A 14,469-nucleotide genomic window follows, 5' to 3' on the forward strand; every position below is an offset into this window, starting at 1 on the left:
AACAGCTCCAAGCAACTTCATTTAAGTAGTTATGTTACTCTAGATCCATGAGATCCTCATGGCCCACAATGACAATAGCATTGGTATACATGTTCCTGTGATCAGTGTCTTGACCCAAATGTCACAGGGCATATACAAACACAAAAAGCAATAATAGTCCTAAGGGTTTTCATTTTCTTATAATGCAGGATTTAGACAAATAAATAAGAAGCAAATATAGATTGATAGTGAAAAGGAAATGAACTATATTGATTTGAACTGAAAATGAAGGCCACTGGCTACTGTGGCTTTGCCTTTCACCCATTGTGACCCGAGTGTTAATATAAATGCAAGTATTTAACCTTAAGCTATGCTGTATATGATTGCATGGTAAGCCCAAGTTTAGCTGTGCCTTCTTCTATTTGACACTAACACTTAATTGTCTGATAATGGCTGTCTTGAAATTGTATTCTGCAAGGGATTTTGCCAATAACCTCTAATAAAGCAGGTTGAAATGGATACAAGGAGTAAGTTAAATCTTGGCCACACTCACCCAGAGGCACAGAGGAAACTTGAGCCTCAAAGATTTGGTGCATTAGTTCTGCTAAGCTAACCGTGAATGCTAATTGCAGGAAGGACAAACTGTAACCCCTGCCCTGTGGCCATGAACCCATTAAACAGCACAGAGAGTTCATAGGTATGGAGAGTGCACAAAGAGGTTTGCCTGAAAAGACCTGCAATCTGATTTCAGTTTAAATGGGGATACCTACTTACTGTTTTTCAAAGGTTCCCCGGGGATGTGCCCTCCCTGTATTTAAAGTAAGACTGCTTGTCACTCCAGAACTGACCGCAAATCATCTGTACAATGCAACAGGTTCTGGAGTCTGTTGTGTGAGACAGAGAACTTGGGTGTCTCTCTACAGGACAGATCAGTTATGTCTAAGTGCTTGTGGTTTCACGCCCTGGAGGGTAACAACCCAGTCATGGTAACATATGACACCCTGTACATGGAAAAGGTGTTCTTTATGATCAGGAGAAATAAAGCATTGCCACTGAATCACCAACCTTAATTATTTAGATTGAACTTTCATTTAGGCATAGATTGCTAAAAACACGCCAGACAAAATACAAAACCATGCTAGTGATAAAACATTACCAGGAATGCTATTATGCACACAACAGTATCCCAATTTACATTGATTGCATGCTAACGTTTGCTAATTAGCACCAAACGTAAATGTGTTTGCTCAAAACCAGATGCCGGACAAACCAGATTTATATTTGACATTTGATAAAGTATTTGTCCCTTTCATGATTTCTTAGTTTTTCCCATATTTCTCACACTTAACTGTTTTAAATCTTCAAATAAATGTTCATATTTGACAAAGGTAACTATAAAAAAATCTGCATTTTATTACTTTATGAAAAAGTCAGCTACTTTCTGCCACTGAATGTGCCATCTGCATCTGCTAACCACTCTTCTAAAGAATAAGTGGTCAAATGGACCATTTATGAGGCCTTACAGTTTACATTGATGGAAGATACACACAAGTGTAACTGATAACCTGGTAGCTGAACGTTCCACATATTAATGCTTAAGTTTGTTTACGCTGTTTGTGTAAAACACAGAAATACATTTATTATGCGATGCCCTTTATAGTGAAGTTAGTCTAAATGTAAAACCTAATAAGATGTGGTAGTGTGATTAACACATCAGTGGCTCAGTAATTTAAAACAGCATCAATTGAGTTTTTATACAAGTTTGTTACACTGATATAATTTCTTTCAGTTTCTACAGTCTCCAAAGTAAAGATCATGGTCTTGTCCTCCCCAGATTTAGCATGCTGTGTCCACTTCATCCAAACTTCGGGGGAACGAAACCCAACCCTTTCACTCGGGCATGGCTGTGGCCTGCCTCGCTCCTATCTGCCCCTGCCCCAGGGAGGCTTTTAAAGGAACTTTGGTGGGCAAGACAACATCTTCTCAAGAGCATTGTAGTTACATTAGAGCGTAATTAGGCGATAAAGCTTAAGGCCATGTAACCCACTGCTAGGTGTCACACTCACAGCTATCCATCTCTTTTACAGGGCTGACAGGGGACAGGGGCACTCCTCTGGGAGCTGGACTGTAGTAAATTAAAAATCTCTGGGCATGACAAGGGGGTCACAGATATTTGGTTTGACATTCCATTTTGGCTCATAAGCTTTGCGCTGGAGATTAGGTTAAATACAGTGCAGTCCAAATCTTTATTTAAATCATTTAAAAATATTTAGAGACCTTATAAAAATAAGGTCTCTAAAATTATAAAATTGGATTACATTTCTTTATTAAATTAAATGTATGAATGATATTTTAGAAAAATTACAAAATAAAATACTTTTTAACCTCACTGGTGGCATAGTGCTATGAAAAAGTACTTTCCCCCATACATATTTTTTTTTTTGCATGTTTTTCACATGTTTGAGATCATCAAATAAATTGTAATATTAGACAAAGATAACTAGAGTGAATGCAAAATGCTATTTTGAAATGATGGTTTCATTTATTAAGGGGAAAGACCTATCCAAAGCTACCTCACCCATGCCAAAAAGTAATTGCCCCATAAACCTAATAACTGCTTGTGCCTCCCTTGGCAGCAAAAACTGCAATCAAGCATTTGTGATAACTGACAATGAGCCTTTCACATCACTGTGGAAGAATTCTGACCTACTGACAATTTTTTTTTGATTCAGACCATTGAAGGGTTTTCGAGCGTGAACCTTCTGTTTAAGGTCACACCAAAGCATCTCAGTTTTAGGGCTAGACTTTGACTAGGCCACTCCAAAACCTTCATTTTGGTTTTTTGAGCAGAGGTGAGTTTACCGGTGTGTTTTGGATCTTTGTCCTGCTGCATAAACCCAGGTGTGCTTGCGCTTTAGGGCACAAACTGATGACCAGACATTCTCCTTCAGGATCAAAGCAGCTCCAGACTATCACTCTATTGTAATTTTAAAATTTGTTTGATAATTTGTGTAACAAATATGCAAAAGTAACTGAAAAAATGTTTGCCCAGGAAGAGGGCAAACATTTTTCATAGCACTGTAAAGTATTAAAGGAGGCTTTGTTAGGGTGTCAGTAAAACCTCGAACACTGAACCATATTAGGTGTGCTGATATGGTTATGAAATCTTGTAATCAGTTTTCTTCCAGCATGAAATATAATTTATGCTCATTAAAAATTACCATAGTTTAATTTTTTATCATTTAAAATTGTGATTTCACAATTAAAAGCTTGAAGAAACAGCATTATAGCATGGTGTCACTTTGTGTCTTTGTGGTCTACAGTAAGTAACAATGAAACGTAAGACAAACCAGAATGTGGTCAATATTTTCCTGATGCATCATGTGATTTCCCCATTTTTCCCCAGCTCACGAAGGACGCAGGGCTATCATCAGCTTGATATAATATTAGAAACCAGTCTTGAGAGATAAGGTGTCTGCTGAAGGTCATCTGTGCCCTCTTGAGTGAACATAAGAGCCCTTTGTGGTTGGGTTAAATGCACCTGACAGGCTGTTGGAGGACAATCACCCATTTTAATTGTCATGTAACGGTTTCATGTAGAGCCAAAGTGTCTGCAACACTTCAGTGGTTGGAAATCAGAGCCCAGCCACACAACCACAGATGTGGTTATCTGAACATTTGCTAGAGGAAATTAAAAAAAAAGACATTTGGAAGAACATGCTGATAGATAATCCAGCTATCTGCAACAATTTGTTAAATTACAGAGCTTAATACATCTTTTAATAAAAGGGTTGGAAAAATACTAACTGCCTTAATGCACCTTTCAAATAGACTGCTAAATTACTTTTTCCTGTGTAACACCTATCCAATATGGGTTTAATGAACACACTAAATTTCGCAATTTAGTAGAAGCCAAAAATGGCAGGAAACAAGGTAATTCACTACACCCACAATAACAAACCCCTGCCCATTCTCCCTCTATTTCCATGAATGCCATTTCATATTAAGCTGCAGTTCTAATCTAACGTCAAAGAGACTCATTATCGACAATCACAGGAATTAGTTACATCATTTCACCAAAGTGGACTAATCATTTCCAGGATACTGCAGAAGCAGATAAAACCATTTGGAAAAAAATAGGATCTCTTAAATAGAATAACTGACATCTATATCTTCTCTCATGCTTAGGCTCAAAGGTTTCACAAACTGCATTAGATGCCATTGAAAATCTGCGGGGAAAAGACATCACTTATATTTTTCCAGAGCTGCACTGTGCCAGTCGTATATTACCAAATACTGCATTACAAAAGCCTGTGTTGCATCCAATTCTGTCACCAGTGTAACAACTGACACAGTCTATAGATAAATTCAGTGATAATAATACACTTTTAAAAAGTTTTAGCCCTCTGAAACATCACTGCTGTCATCTGCTAAAACAGCAGAATTAGCTCATTGTTTATAGGTTGGAAGTTACCATAAATCCACTACTAAGGGATATATTTATATCTGGAGAGAGAGAGAGAGACAGACAGAGAGATGTATATACACACACACACACACTTAAAAATGGATGATGAAAAAAAAAGGATGATTAAATAGGCTGGGTCATCAAGTTTAGTTGTTTTTTTCTCCCAATTTTCTCCAGTAATAAACCTGGATCTTGTTTAGGCCAAAGACCTCTGATGTCTATCAGCAGAGGTCACCGTCTGGGGGCAAGTGGAGCCCACAGCAAGATGAGTGGATCATCACTTTCCCTCAACACATCATCAAGAGAACAATCCTTATTGCCTTGACACATTCCTAGCATTTCTCCAGCTGTTGTTCATGCAGGTAGTATGTGACAAAGTATAAATTAACTTCATGATGGTCATATTTGAACATTTATTAAATTCCAAGTATCAAACTGTGAGCACTGAAAGACTGATCCAAGAACAGCTGCAACTGTGCCTTGTTAAAATGTCAAAATACCAAAAAGACCAAGGGGAAAGAAAAGTCAAAAAGGTACAGTATATACAAAAATGATTTTAGTCAAGAAAGAACAAGACAAATACATAAAAGAATGAAATATTTAACACAGACCAGAAACGAGCAGAAAATGTAACAACTGTTACTTAAATTACAAATGCGGTTTGGGAATGGAAAGAAATGACAGGAAACGATATAGTAATGGTACACTGGATGCCAGCAGATAAATCCAATGTGATAAAGGCTTCAAAGGCAGAGGGAAGTCTTCCTCTGTGCACTTAGGTTGACCTGTAAACCAAAAAACACAAGAAGAGATTCAATTAACTTGAGCAATCACTGAATTGATACATGGAGACAAGTCATATCCCATTTGGTAACTACAGTTTTGTATCATTGCTTCTTTTCAAGGTTCTCGACCAAAGCCACTCACCTTTTAATTAAGTCGGTACTTTAAAATTACTTTTAACATCTGCTTATTGAGATTACAATCAATCTTTCTACATCTAAAAGCTCCAATGAAAAAAAAAAAAGCACATTTGGCACATTTCATCCTGAGGTGAAGGAAAAGATAACCTTAAAGAGATTTGGATTTTTGGCCAGAGTCCCAGTATAGTCATGGCTATGATATACACCACAAGGATAAGCCTCAAAATGCCAGGTCGTGGTTACCAAACACATGACAAGAAACTGTTGAGCTCTGCAACCAGGTTCTAGGGACAAGTATGGCTGACGGTGAAAGAGACAATCTGGTATTTGAAAAGTATGTTGTGATGTTTATAGACTATTATGGATGTTTACCTGCCAGTACCTATTCAGCTTACTCAAATAAAGCTGAAAACAAACTCTAATAAAATCTATGATTTATTTCAAATTAGATATAGAGGGAAATATTAAGAATTCCTTTTAAAATACTTTAGGTCTGGATTGAAAAACAAGTCAAAAGAACACCTCAATTCTTTTGACTTTGACAAAACAGGGGTAGTATTTATAACAGGCCCACTTTAATGGACCGCCTCATGCTATATAGAAGGTTTATGTTTATTTGGTTACTGGGTAGATATTTATAACAGCCACAGATGTACAAAGTGAAAGGAGGACTTCAAGTTCTCATCTATCTTTCACTATCGGATATTGAAAAGTGGACGGACAGAGATAAAGATCAGCATATGCTGCAGCTCGACGTGCACATTGTAAACAGCACTGCTCAGAGATTCAGCGGTATGAAACTGCCATTCTGAGCAGTACTTTGCACAGCAGACAAGAGGAAGACTCACTTGGGCTTTGTCTCTGCATCTGTGACCTGGCGGATAAAGATGGCATCCTCTGGGTGGCTGATGTCTCCTTTCTCAAACATGTAGGAAGCGGCGATTGCAAGCATGGTTCCATCATTATTAAAGGCCAGTGATGCAATACTGGTTGGATACCGATGGAACTGACACAAACGCTTCTTGTTGAATGGATCCCAGATGTTCACAAAGCCATCTGAGCCACCTGGTAAAAGGAGAGGTTCAAGGTCAACCTCAAAAAGTTTTCGGCCCTGTTATTGCTGAGATATGGATCTATATTAACAAGAGTTCTGGATGCAACCTTGGCAGTTAAGAGGTGAAGGTCAGAGAAAAATCTAAGATATTTTCTGTAACTGACTCTTTTTGTATATACATATATAAGCTAAGAAAGATCTAAGAAGAAACAAATACCTGCTTTTGTCAAGTACTAACTAGCCAATCTTACCTGTGGCAAAGGTGTTATGAACACTGTGAAATGAGATGGCATTGACAGGATAAACATGCTCGATTCCTTCTTCCTTCAGCCTGTGGCACTTGAAAGCGTATTTCTTCTTCTGAACTTCCTGGCTTGGGTCCAGGTACTCCACAGCTACACGTCCCTCAATTGAACTCAAGACATACCCCTGGAGCCAAGACAGAAAATATGAGGTTAAAATTTGACTCTATATTATCAGGTTCTATTAAGAACAAATTATCAGCCAGGTTTTAACACAGTCTTCATATTTTATAAAGTCTACCTGTTTGTTGGGGAAGGCTCTAATGCAGCGCGTCTGATACTTCAGACTGGACTCTCTTCTTTGCTGCACATATCCCATGTTTCTCAAATCCCACACCAGTACTCGTCGTCCTGCTGTGCCAACAATCAGCCTATCTCCAGCCACAGAGAGGGTATACACCTTTGACAAAGACAAGTTATGAGACAAGATGGCGACATCACTAGCAGTGCCAAAAATCATATGAAATGTATATGCATATGCATACAACATTACTTAACCACATGCAAACACATTAAACTTAACATCTTTGTCTTTGTTAACCATTATGGGAAAGTAAATAAATACAATTACAATGTCTAATGTAGGGAGCTTTCTAGAAAACATCTTAATAGCTACATCACTGTGTACCAGTATTAGGAGTAAAGCCAAAATAAAATGTAAATAAAATCCATCAAACTTTTTTCCTGTTTTCATTAATAGTCTTATCAACTCATTCTCAATAACAACTGCTAAACCTGTAATGCCCTCCTGAGAATCCAAAATACTTTGTTGCTTTGAAAAAGGATGAATCTCCAAAAATGTCATGTTTTCTTTTTTAAACTTTAATAGCAATGCTAGTGATTTAGATCTGAAAACATGTATATAACAATCTTATAAACAATATGGTTAAGCTCAGTGGTGGCTCTACTGCTTTACCTTGTCTGGCTGAGTAAAGGTGCCAGCGTTGCAGGGTGTTCGTGGGTCCCACAGTCGAACTGATCTATCCCAGCTACCTGTTACCATGACATTAACTTCTGGGCAGTACTCTACACAACGAATGGCAGCATCATGTGTTCCAACAATTGTGTCTGTTTAAAGAGAAGAAACCAGCAGAATATAGATGAAAGCATTCCAACATATATGTTTTACTACTGGAAGTTTTTAATCCACCTACCAGATTAGTAACATACCTTGGTCTGTGTTCAAATCATGCATTTTTAACTGTGCATCTAAACCTCCACTCCAAGAATGTGTTGGATCCTGAAAGTTAAAGGTTGTATCATTTGAGCACACCAGACTTCAAGGCTATAACATAACAAGAAGACACCTAAGCACAAAATATGTGACCTACATAAAATGCACAATCCAGAACTGGAGCCGTGTGCTGGTACTTCATTCGCATGGTGTTGCCTCCCACGTCATAGAGACGGACAGTGCAGTCCCAAGAGGAAACCAGGAGAAACTGGGCTGTGCTGGGACTGAACTTGACAGCAGAGATGCCATCCTCTGGTCCCTGATTGAGCTTGTACTCGTTTGAGCCTGTCATCTGCAGCAGAGAAAAATGAGCAGGCGATTTAAACTTTAATAGTAATCAACCCTGCAAGGTGTTTTAATGCAACCTAACTGACATTTAGACTGGAATCACAACAGGACACAACAGAGGTCAAACATTATAAACTGGGCTGTTAATTTCAATCTAACTGCCCAGTTTTAAATACTGCTCCACTATGAACATCTATGACACTGTCAAAACACATATTTTATTCATTTCCTCATTCATTTGGAAAAAAATGTCTGTACAGAAATTTTTAACACTTTATTGGGCAAGGAGCTATATTTGGTAACTTAATAGCCAAAATTAGCACCCCAATGCTTCATATTGAAATTGTAGAGCCATGGATTCCTCCCAGTGAGTCAGCAAAGATCAGGAGATATATATATATATATATATATATCTATACACACACACGCAGACAGACAGTGACCTACACTTCAGTATTCTTTCACAAATTGGGGAATTGTGTTTTTGACCCTTATCTACTCCCATACCATTCATCATAAAATTGAAATGAACACTGGTAGCTGACCAAAGCTATGCATGATATAGTTCCAGTTGTATAGTTGTGATAGAAGTTGAGATAGGTGTTGTTTGTTTAGGATTTCTAGAAATTTGAGACGTCTGTGGCATAAAAACTATAGCAACATATTTGATCATATGACCTGTTCACCTGTAACTGGTACAAGGGATGTCAAGTCCATTTTAGACACACACCGGATGTATCTAGCAAGCCATACTTGTGTTATGAAAAACAAACAAAATAAAAAAACTATTATAAACATAGGACAGCAGATGTCAATTGTATATTGAACCTTGCCACAAGTTTGTGTAATAATATAAAGTGATTCAGTGACAAATGCATTCCACTTGACATTTTCAGGCTATAAATAGAACCACAAATGCTATATTTAGTTCATTTTATAAGCATACATCCATGTATTTTTTACCGTGAGTCTTGTTACTGCTAAAATTGACTTAGTATTTCAATATATGTGATTAATTTATTTTGGACTGAATTACATGTAAGAGAAAATAAGTGGTACCACCACTAGTTATACCATTTTTTACTCCTTGTTATACATTTACAATTTCTGCATCACCATTTTAGATTCATTTTAGGCTTCACTGTTAGTGCTCACCTTCAAAGATGGCTGGATATTTATGTTCTCTCTTTCATTTTGCATTTGTGTAGTTGGAACTTTTTTTTAAGTACCATGTCGTATATAAACCCTAGATCCAGGTGAATACACATGCAGCGAAAAAACTTAAATTGTTGCTGAAAATTATAAATATTTAGTTATAATGTCTTATTGGAAATTATGTCACCTTACAGAAGCTTCACCAAGCATCATAAGGCCTGTGACAGAACAGGACTGCTGTTATCGTTGTGACAAATGCCAGTATTATTCAAGATAAAAATGTTTCCCTAAAATCTCTAAGTTTTTCCAGTACTTTATTTTATAGACACACTTTTTGGAAATATGTTTACCTAAGATGGGGAGGAGTCATTATACTGATTGTGATTTGCAACACTACGTGCTCCAATGACAATTCAGATTTGAAATTTTGAATTTCCACGTCTTTCAGTGACTCCCTTATAAAGGGTTACTATTACTTAGAAGTTATTAGTGGCTTCAGTGAAAACCAAACATGCGTTTTCATACACATTATAAAGCTACATAAATTCCCTGGTCGCAACCACAGCCTAACAGCAGTTGGTTAAAGGCTTTGTTGCTTGTTTCCAATGCAGCCCACCGACAGAATACCCGCCCCAAATAGTAGCTAGCAACCATATAAACTAAAATACATGTTTATAAGCCTTTCTGTCAGTTGAATGACTGCGTTACTTGTGACTTTATAACCGCATTACTTTTTGTTCCACACTGACTGGACTCATTGTTCAGTTAAATCCAGGAATTACACCAAGCCCACTACTACTCTTGCCACTGGTGTTAGCTAATGCTAGCTCGAAAGGGTAAAAGCAACGAACACAAATGTTAGTAGTTTCACTTACCGCTTCAGTCAGATGTCGTTCAGACGTGACCAGTTGGTTTATTTGTCAAGAGCGATTATTATACCTTTTTAGTTAACTATAAAAATATATGAATATACGAGAACACAATGTGGCTGCGTGAGGATAGCTCGCTACTGACGGTCCACAAGGCGCTGATTGGTTGAAAGAAATGTTCAAGTTCGCGCCTGCGATTTCATTGGCTGAGCTGATTTTTATGGTTATTTCCGTTGTCTCAATACAGAACACGTGACATGGGTCCCTTTTCTGTCTTACGCCGTATTTCTTCCTAGAGCCTACTTTCTGAGATGAATAGGTCTGATATCTATCTATCTATCTATCTATCTATCTATCTATCTATCTATCTATCTATGCAAGCATTTATCTGTGGTTTTACTCTAAAATCATGAAGATGTATAGCTCATATGTTAAATAAACAGGTAGCAGAAAAGCTGAGAGAAAAGTGAGCACATTTTTAAACAGGCACCTGTACAATGCGCCTTTTTTTGTTGTCCATTGTTTTGTTTTTGGCTTTTTGTTTTTGTTTTTTGAAGTTTGATACCACATAAATTAACCACCATAAATCAACCACATTGAGGCACATGTAATGGTATATTTTAGTTTAAGCTGCTCTCAAGCGCTATTCAATAAGGAAAATAATAAAAAAAAGAATAATAAAATAAAGCATATAGTAACGTGATGACTTTATGAAAAATTAAGAAGGCCGGCTCTCAATCTTTCAGATTCATTTTGTAATTTAGGCTAGTACATTCTAATTTGTGTGGATATGTGACAGTTTTCTTCTTCTAATTATAGGACATGTTTTCCGCAATACTTTTTCTTAATTATATAAAGCAAAAATTATATAAGATGATGAGATTTAAAAGAGCTGACGTTGAGGCCTAAATGCTTCACAGAAACCCAACATTTGGTTCATCCAACGCTCCTATTATTTAGAATGCAGTTGTTTATTTTCTAAGTGATCGGTATAAATATTGTTGCCACTCTAATGCTGATCCGTGTTTTATTTTCGATAGGCTCGAAAATAAAACACGGATCAGCATTAGAGCAAACTTAAGAACCCTTAAGAACAGACCCCTCACAAATGTTTGAAACCAAGAACGACATGACTTGAATAAACATTCGTGTTGCACACACCAAGGCTATATAAAAGGAAACATTTCTTGCTTGAATTAATTTTTACTGAGTGCGAGACCATATAATATACAGAATTTCAATAACAACATCAGAAGAAAACCATACACAAAAAACAGAGGCTTTTTTGGCTTTTTCATGGCTTTAAAATTACGCCAACCACTGCGTCAAAAAGACAAATGCCTGTATCATCTGCAGTTGTTTTTTTGGTGGTCGGGTGGGGTGAGGGTGGGGGGGTCTTTTAAGAATGACATGATTGTCTTGACTATTACCAAGTGAGCTATAGGCCTATGGGAGACAAAGGCTGGCAGCCTAATTTAAAGCCAACAGTATTGCACAATATTGAAAAATATTAAAATATTTAATTCCACATTCAAACACTGACACAAATCTCTGTAAATTACATATAGACAGCCAACCCTGTTCAACTGAATACGTTCAAATATATGCACCCATTTCGAAATCGATCATAATAATTAAAAAGAAAAAGAAAATAACCAGAAAATCCATTACTTTTGTTCCCCACACGCGTGGGAGCTGTAAAAGGGACCCTGTCTTGCTCAAGGACACTTTAGTAGAAGAAAGCATGATTACATATAATAATAATAATAATAATAATAATAATAATAATAATAATAATAATAATAATAATAACTGTGTACGTTCAATCTACAAAATATACAAAACAATTTTTTTTCAGTTAATCACTCTCATTTAAAAACATATGTACAATGCTTTATGACACAAATGTTAAACGGGTCTCAGCAGTGGGACTGGGTGAGAATAGTACATGTGGTGGGGGAAAGCCAAGAGTGCCTGGCCGCCCGGTGAGTTTGTAGCAGGGCCCCCGCTCGTTTCTGGGGCTCCATTCTCGTGGTAGAGTATGGGAACCCGCACAATCCTCTGTGCCGCCGCATGGCTCAGGTTGGCCGCCTCCAGCTCGGCGGCCAGCTGCCTTTTCCACTTATTCCTCCGGTTCTGGAACCAGATTTTCACCTGCGTCTCGGTTAAGTGCAGGGACGCGGCTAGGCCTGCCCTCTCTGAGCTGCTCAGGTAGCGCTTAATGTCGAAAGTGGACTCCAGCTGAAAGACCTGACTTCTGGAAAACACGGTGCGCGTCTTCTTCTTCCGACAGGGCTTCTTCTCGGAGTCCAGCTCGTCGTTTTTTCTCCTCCAGTCGTCCTCCTGGTCTGTTTCTTTCTTTGGCTCCTCCGAGTCACTTTCATCCAGGGCGATGTCATCGTCGGCGCTTTCATCTTTGGCATCTTGATCACTTTTCTGGAGATCCGGAGAGCGCCTGTCCGGTGCCTGTGATGCTTCTCTTAAGCTGACCTTCTCAGACCCTGGAGAAAAACATTTTATTTTGTTAAAACCTATTCTTCAACGACAAAAAATTCTGCAGTGAAAGCTATCCTAGCTCTATTCTATTTCCCCTTTATGTAATTGGTTTATTGTTGGGATACATTAAGTTTAATTTAGAGTTTTAAGTATTTAAAACGTTTTTATTAAGATTTACGTATCCATTCACGATGTTGAATACACCACAGCTTTTCCCGATAGAAGAACGTGAATTAATATTAAAACACTACAAGTCCCTCGTCTAAAGCAATACAATAATTTACCTCCAGTCCTAAAATGTGCTCCAAGCGTGTAGGGGTACCACCAGGTAGATGCTCTTTCCAGATATTGCGCGGATAGTCCAATTCTCTGTGCTGGCAGCTCAAATCGAGGAACAGACAAATCACCGAGCCGAGAAAAGAAACTGCCTTCCAAAACCCCCTTGTGCGAGCCGAGGATGCTTTTTGGCTTCGTGGGTTTGTCTTCAATATTCAGCAGGTTCTTTATGGAGAACGGCGAGTCTTTTGCAGGTTGGCGAGCCTCTTGAGTATCAGAGTCTGCCATCACCGTTTACTGTCCGACAGGGATCACCATCAAAAGCTGAAAAAAGATATTAAACAGATCTAAAGGATTCTCTGGCGTTAAAGTCCGAGCTAAAATAGTTCGCATAAGATCGAGGGAAAACTCAGAAAGTCGCGTAAAGCTGTGCCCAGCTTCCCCCCCACGAGAATGATCAGCGTGAGAGCGCAGAGATCACTGCGTCAGACTTGCTCCCGACCGTAGTGATGAAATAAAAATGCCATCCGAGTTAAAGCGTGCTCGGTCGCTGCTATTGGACAGGTACAATAGCAAATGGGATTTGAGATGAAACCGCGTGGGGGTCTGACAAGAATGGACTCCAAAGAAAAAGGCCGCGCGAGAGTTTTGGCTTCGGGCTCAGCAGTACGCACCCACTTGTCAACCAATTAGATAAAAGAGGAAAATGTATCAGGGTTATGAGGGGTGTGCGCGAGCCACAATTACCTGTCAGTAAATTGAATAAATGGTCCATTGATTAAATGGTCCAGCGAAATCAAGCAACTTAGCCTTATTAAACAAATTACGCATAGGTTTTACGCACGAATGTAAGCTACGATATACAATAACAAAATGGCGAAGTATTATTCTTAACGCACAAAAAGATTCAGAAAATTGTTAAATATTTAGTCATTTAATGATTTTTGTCATTAAACGCGGACGCTGAACACTATGACGCACGATTTCGGCGTGCCACTCTTCTGTTGCGTCCTGACGCGCGTGTGTTCGGCAGGAAAGCTGTCCATTTCACCTGCACCGGAGCGCATTGACTTCGGTGTAATTTTATTAGCCAGGAAGCGCTACAGGCAGACATCAAATTGAATGTTTAACCATCGTCATAAAGTCTTTTCACATCAGCTTAGTACCAAAGCAGACACACCCACAGGGGCAGCAGGTGATCTAATGCGCGAGGACGACAATAGGCCTGTTTCTGTCGCACACACAACAGTGCTGGTACTTGAATTAAGCAAATTTCAATTGTGTACCTGAAGAGACATGTATAAGAGCTGTTTGGTCACATTTTATTTGTGCGTATGATGAACGAAAGAAAGACCAGGAAAGAAAATGAATTTATAAGCACACTGCTTTTCTGATCTCTATTTAGACTAAGGGCACATATCTCCA

The 14,469-nt window shown here is 38.4% G+C and overlaps 2 protein-coding genes across 3 annotated transcripts; both read right to left on the bottom strand.

Annotated features, from left to right (window-relative positions):
- Positions 1 to 4,846: 4,846 nt before the first annotated feature.
- bub3 (BUB3 mitotic checkpoint protein) lies at positions 4,847 to 10,442 on the bottom strand. Of its 2 annotated transcripts, XM_084937483.1 has the most exons (8): positions 10,279 to 10,442; positions 8,058 to 8,252; positions 7,897 to 7,966; positions 7,643 to 7,794; positions 6,968 to 7,126; positions 6,676 to 6,853; positions 6,219 to 6,435; positions 4,847 to 5,232 (listed from the first exon to the last, which is right to left on the bottom strand). In XM_084937483.1, the coding sequence occupies exons 2-8, from the start codon at positions 8,250 to 8,252 to the stop codon at positions 5,223 to 5,225; spliced, it is 981 nt and encodes a 326-aa protein (XP_084793609.1). In that variant the 5' UTR covers positions 10,279 to 10,442; the 3' UTR covers positions 4,847 to 5,222. The 2 variants fall into 2 exon arrangements, with proteins under 2 accessions (XP_084793609.1, XP_084793610.1); XM_084937484.1 differs by lacking the exon at positions 4,847 to 5,232 and having other exon boundaries at positions 6,215 to 6,435.
- Positions 10,443 to 11,772: 1,330 nt separating this feature from the next.
- On the bottom strand, positions 11,773 to 13,637 carry hmx3b (H6 family homeobox 3b). The gene is made up of 2 exons (XM_084938671.1): positions 13,053 to 13,637; positions 11,773 to 12,773 (listed from the first exon to the last, which is right to left on the bottom strand). Exons 1-2 carry the CDS (start codon positions 13,330 to 13,332, stop codon positions 12,181 to 12,183), a joined length of 873 nt encoding a protein of 290 aa, XP_084794797.1. The 5' UTR covers positions 13,333 to 13,637; the 3' UTR covers positions 11,773 to 12,180.
- Between the last annotated feature and the right edge of the window lie 832 nt (positions 13,638 to 14,469).

This window comes from Perissodus microlepis, chromosome 8 (assembly GCF_051167445.1).
Source record: "Perissodus microlepis isolate ML-2025 ecotype Zambia chromosome 8, ASM5116744v1, whole genome shotgun sequence".
NCBI classification, from domain to species: Eukaryota; Metazoa; Chordata; class Actinopteri; order Cichliformes; family Cichlidae; genus Perissodus; species Perissodus microlepis.

Excerpts from the sequence above, each read along its gene's own strand:
- bub3 (XM_084937483.1), bottom strand. The coding sequence starts at position 8,252 with ATGACAGGCTCAAACGAGTACAAGCTCAATCAGGGACCAGAGGATGGC. Across the intron at positions 7,967-8,057 it reads TTCTGGATTGTGCATTTTAT|GATCCAACACATTCTTGGAG; the intron begins GTAGGTCACATA and ends TTTAACTTTCAG. Across the intron at positions 7,795-7,896 it reads TGATTTGAACACAGACCAAG|ACACAATTGTTGGAACACAT; the intron begins GTATGTTACTAA and ends CTCTTTAAACAG.
- hmx3b (XM_084938671.1), bottom strand. The coding sequence starts at position 13,332 with ATGGCAGACTCTGATACTCAAGAGGCTCGCCAACCTGCAAAAGACTCG. Across the intron at positions 12,774-13,052 it reads AGCACATTTTAGGACTGGAG|GGTCTGAGAAGGTCAGCTTA; the intron begins GTAAATTATTGT and ends GTTTTTCTCCAG.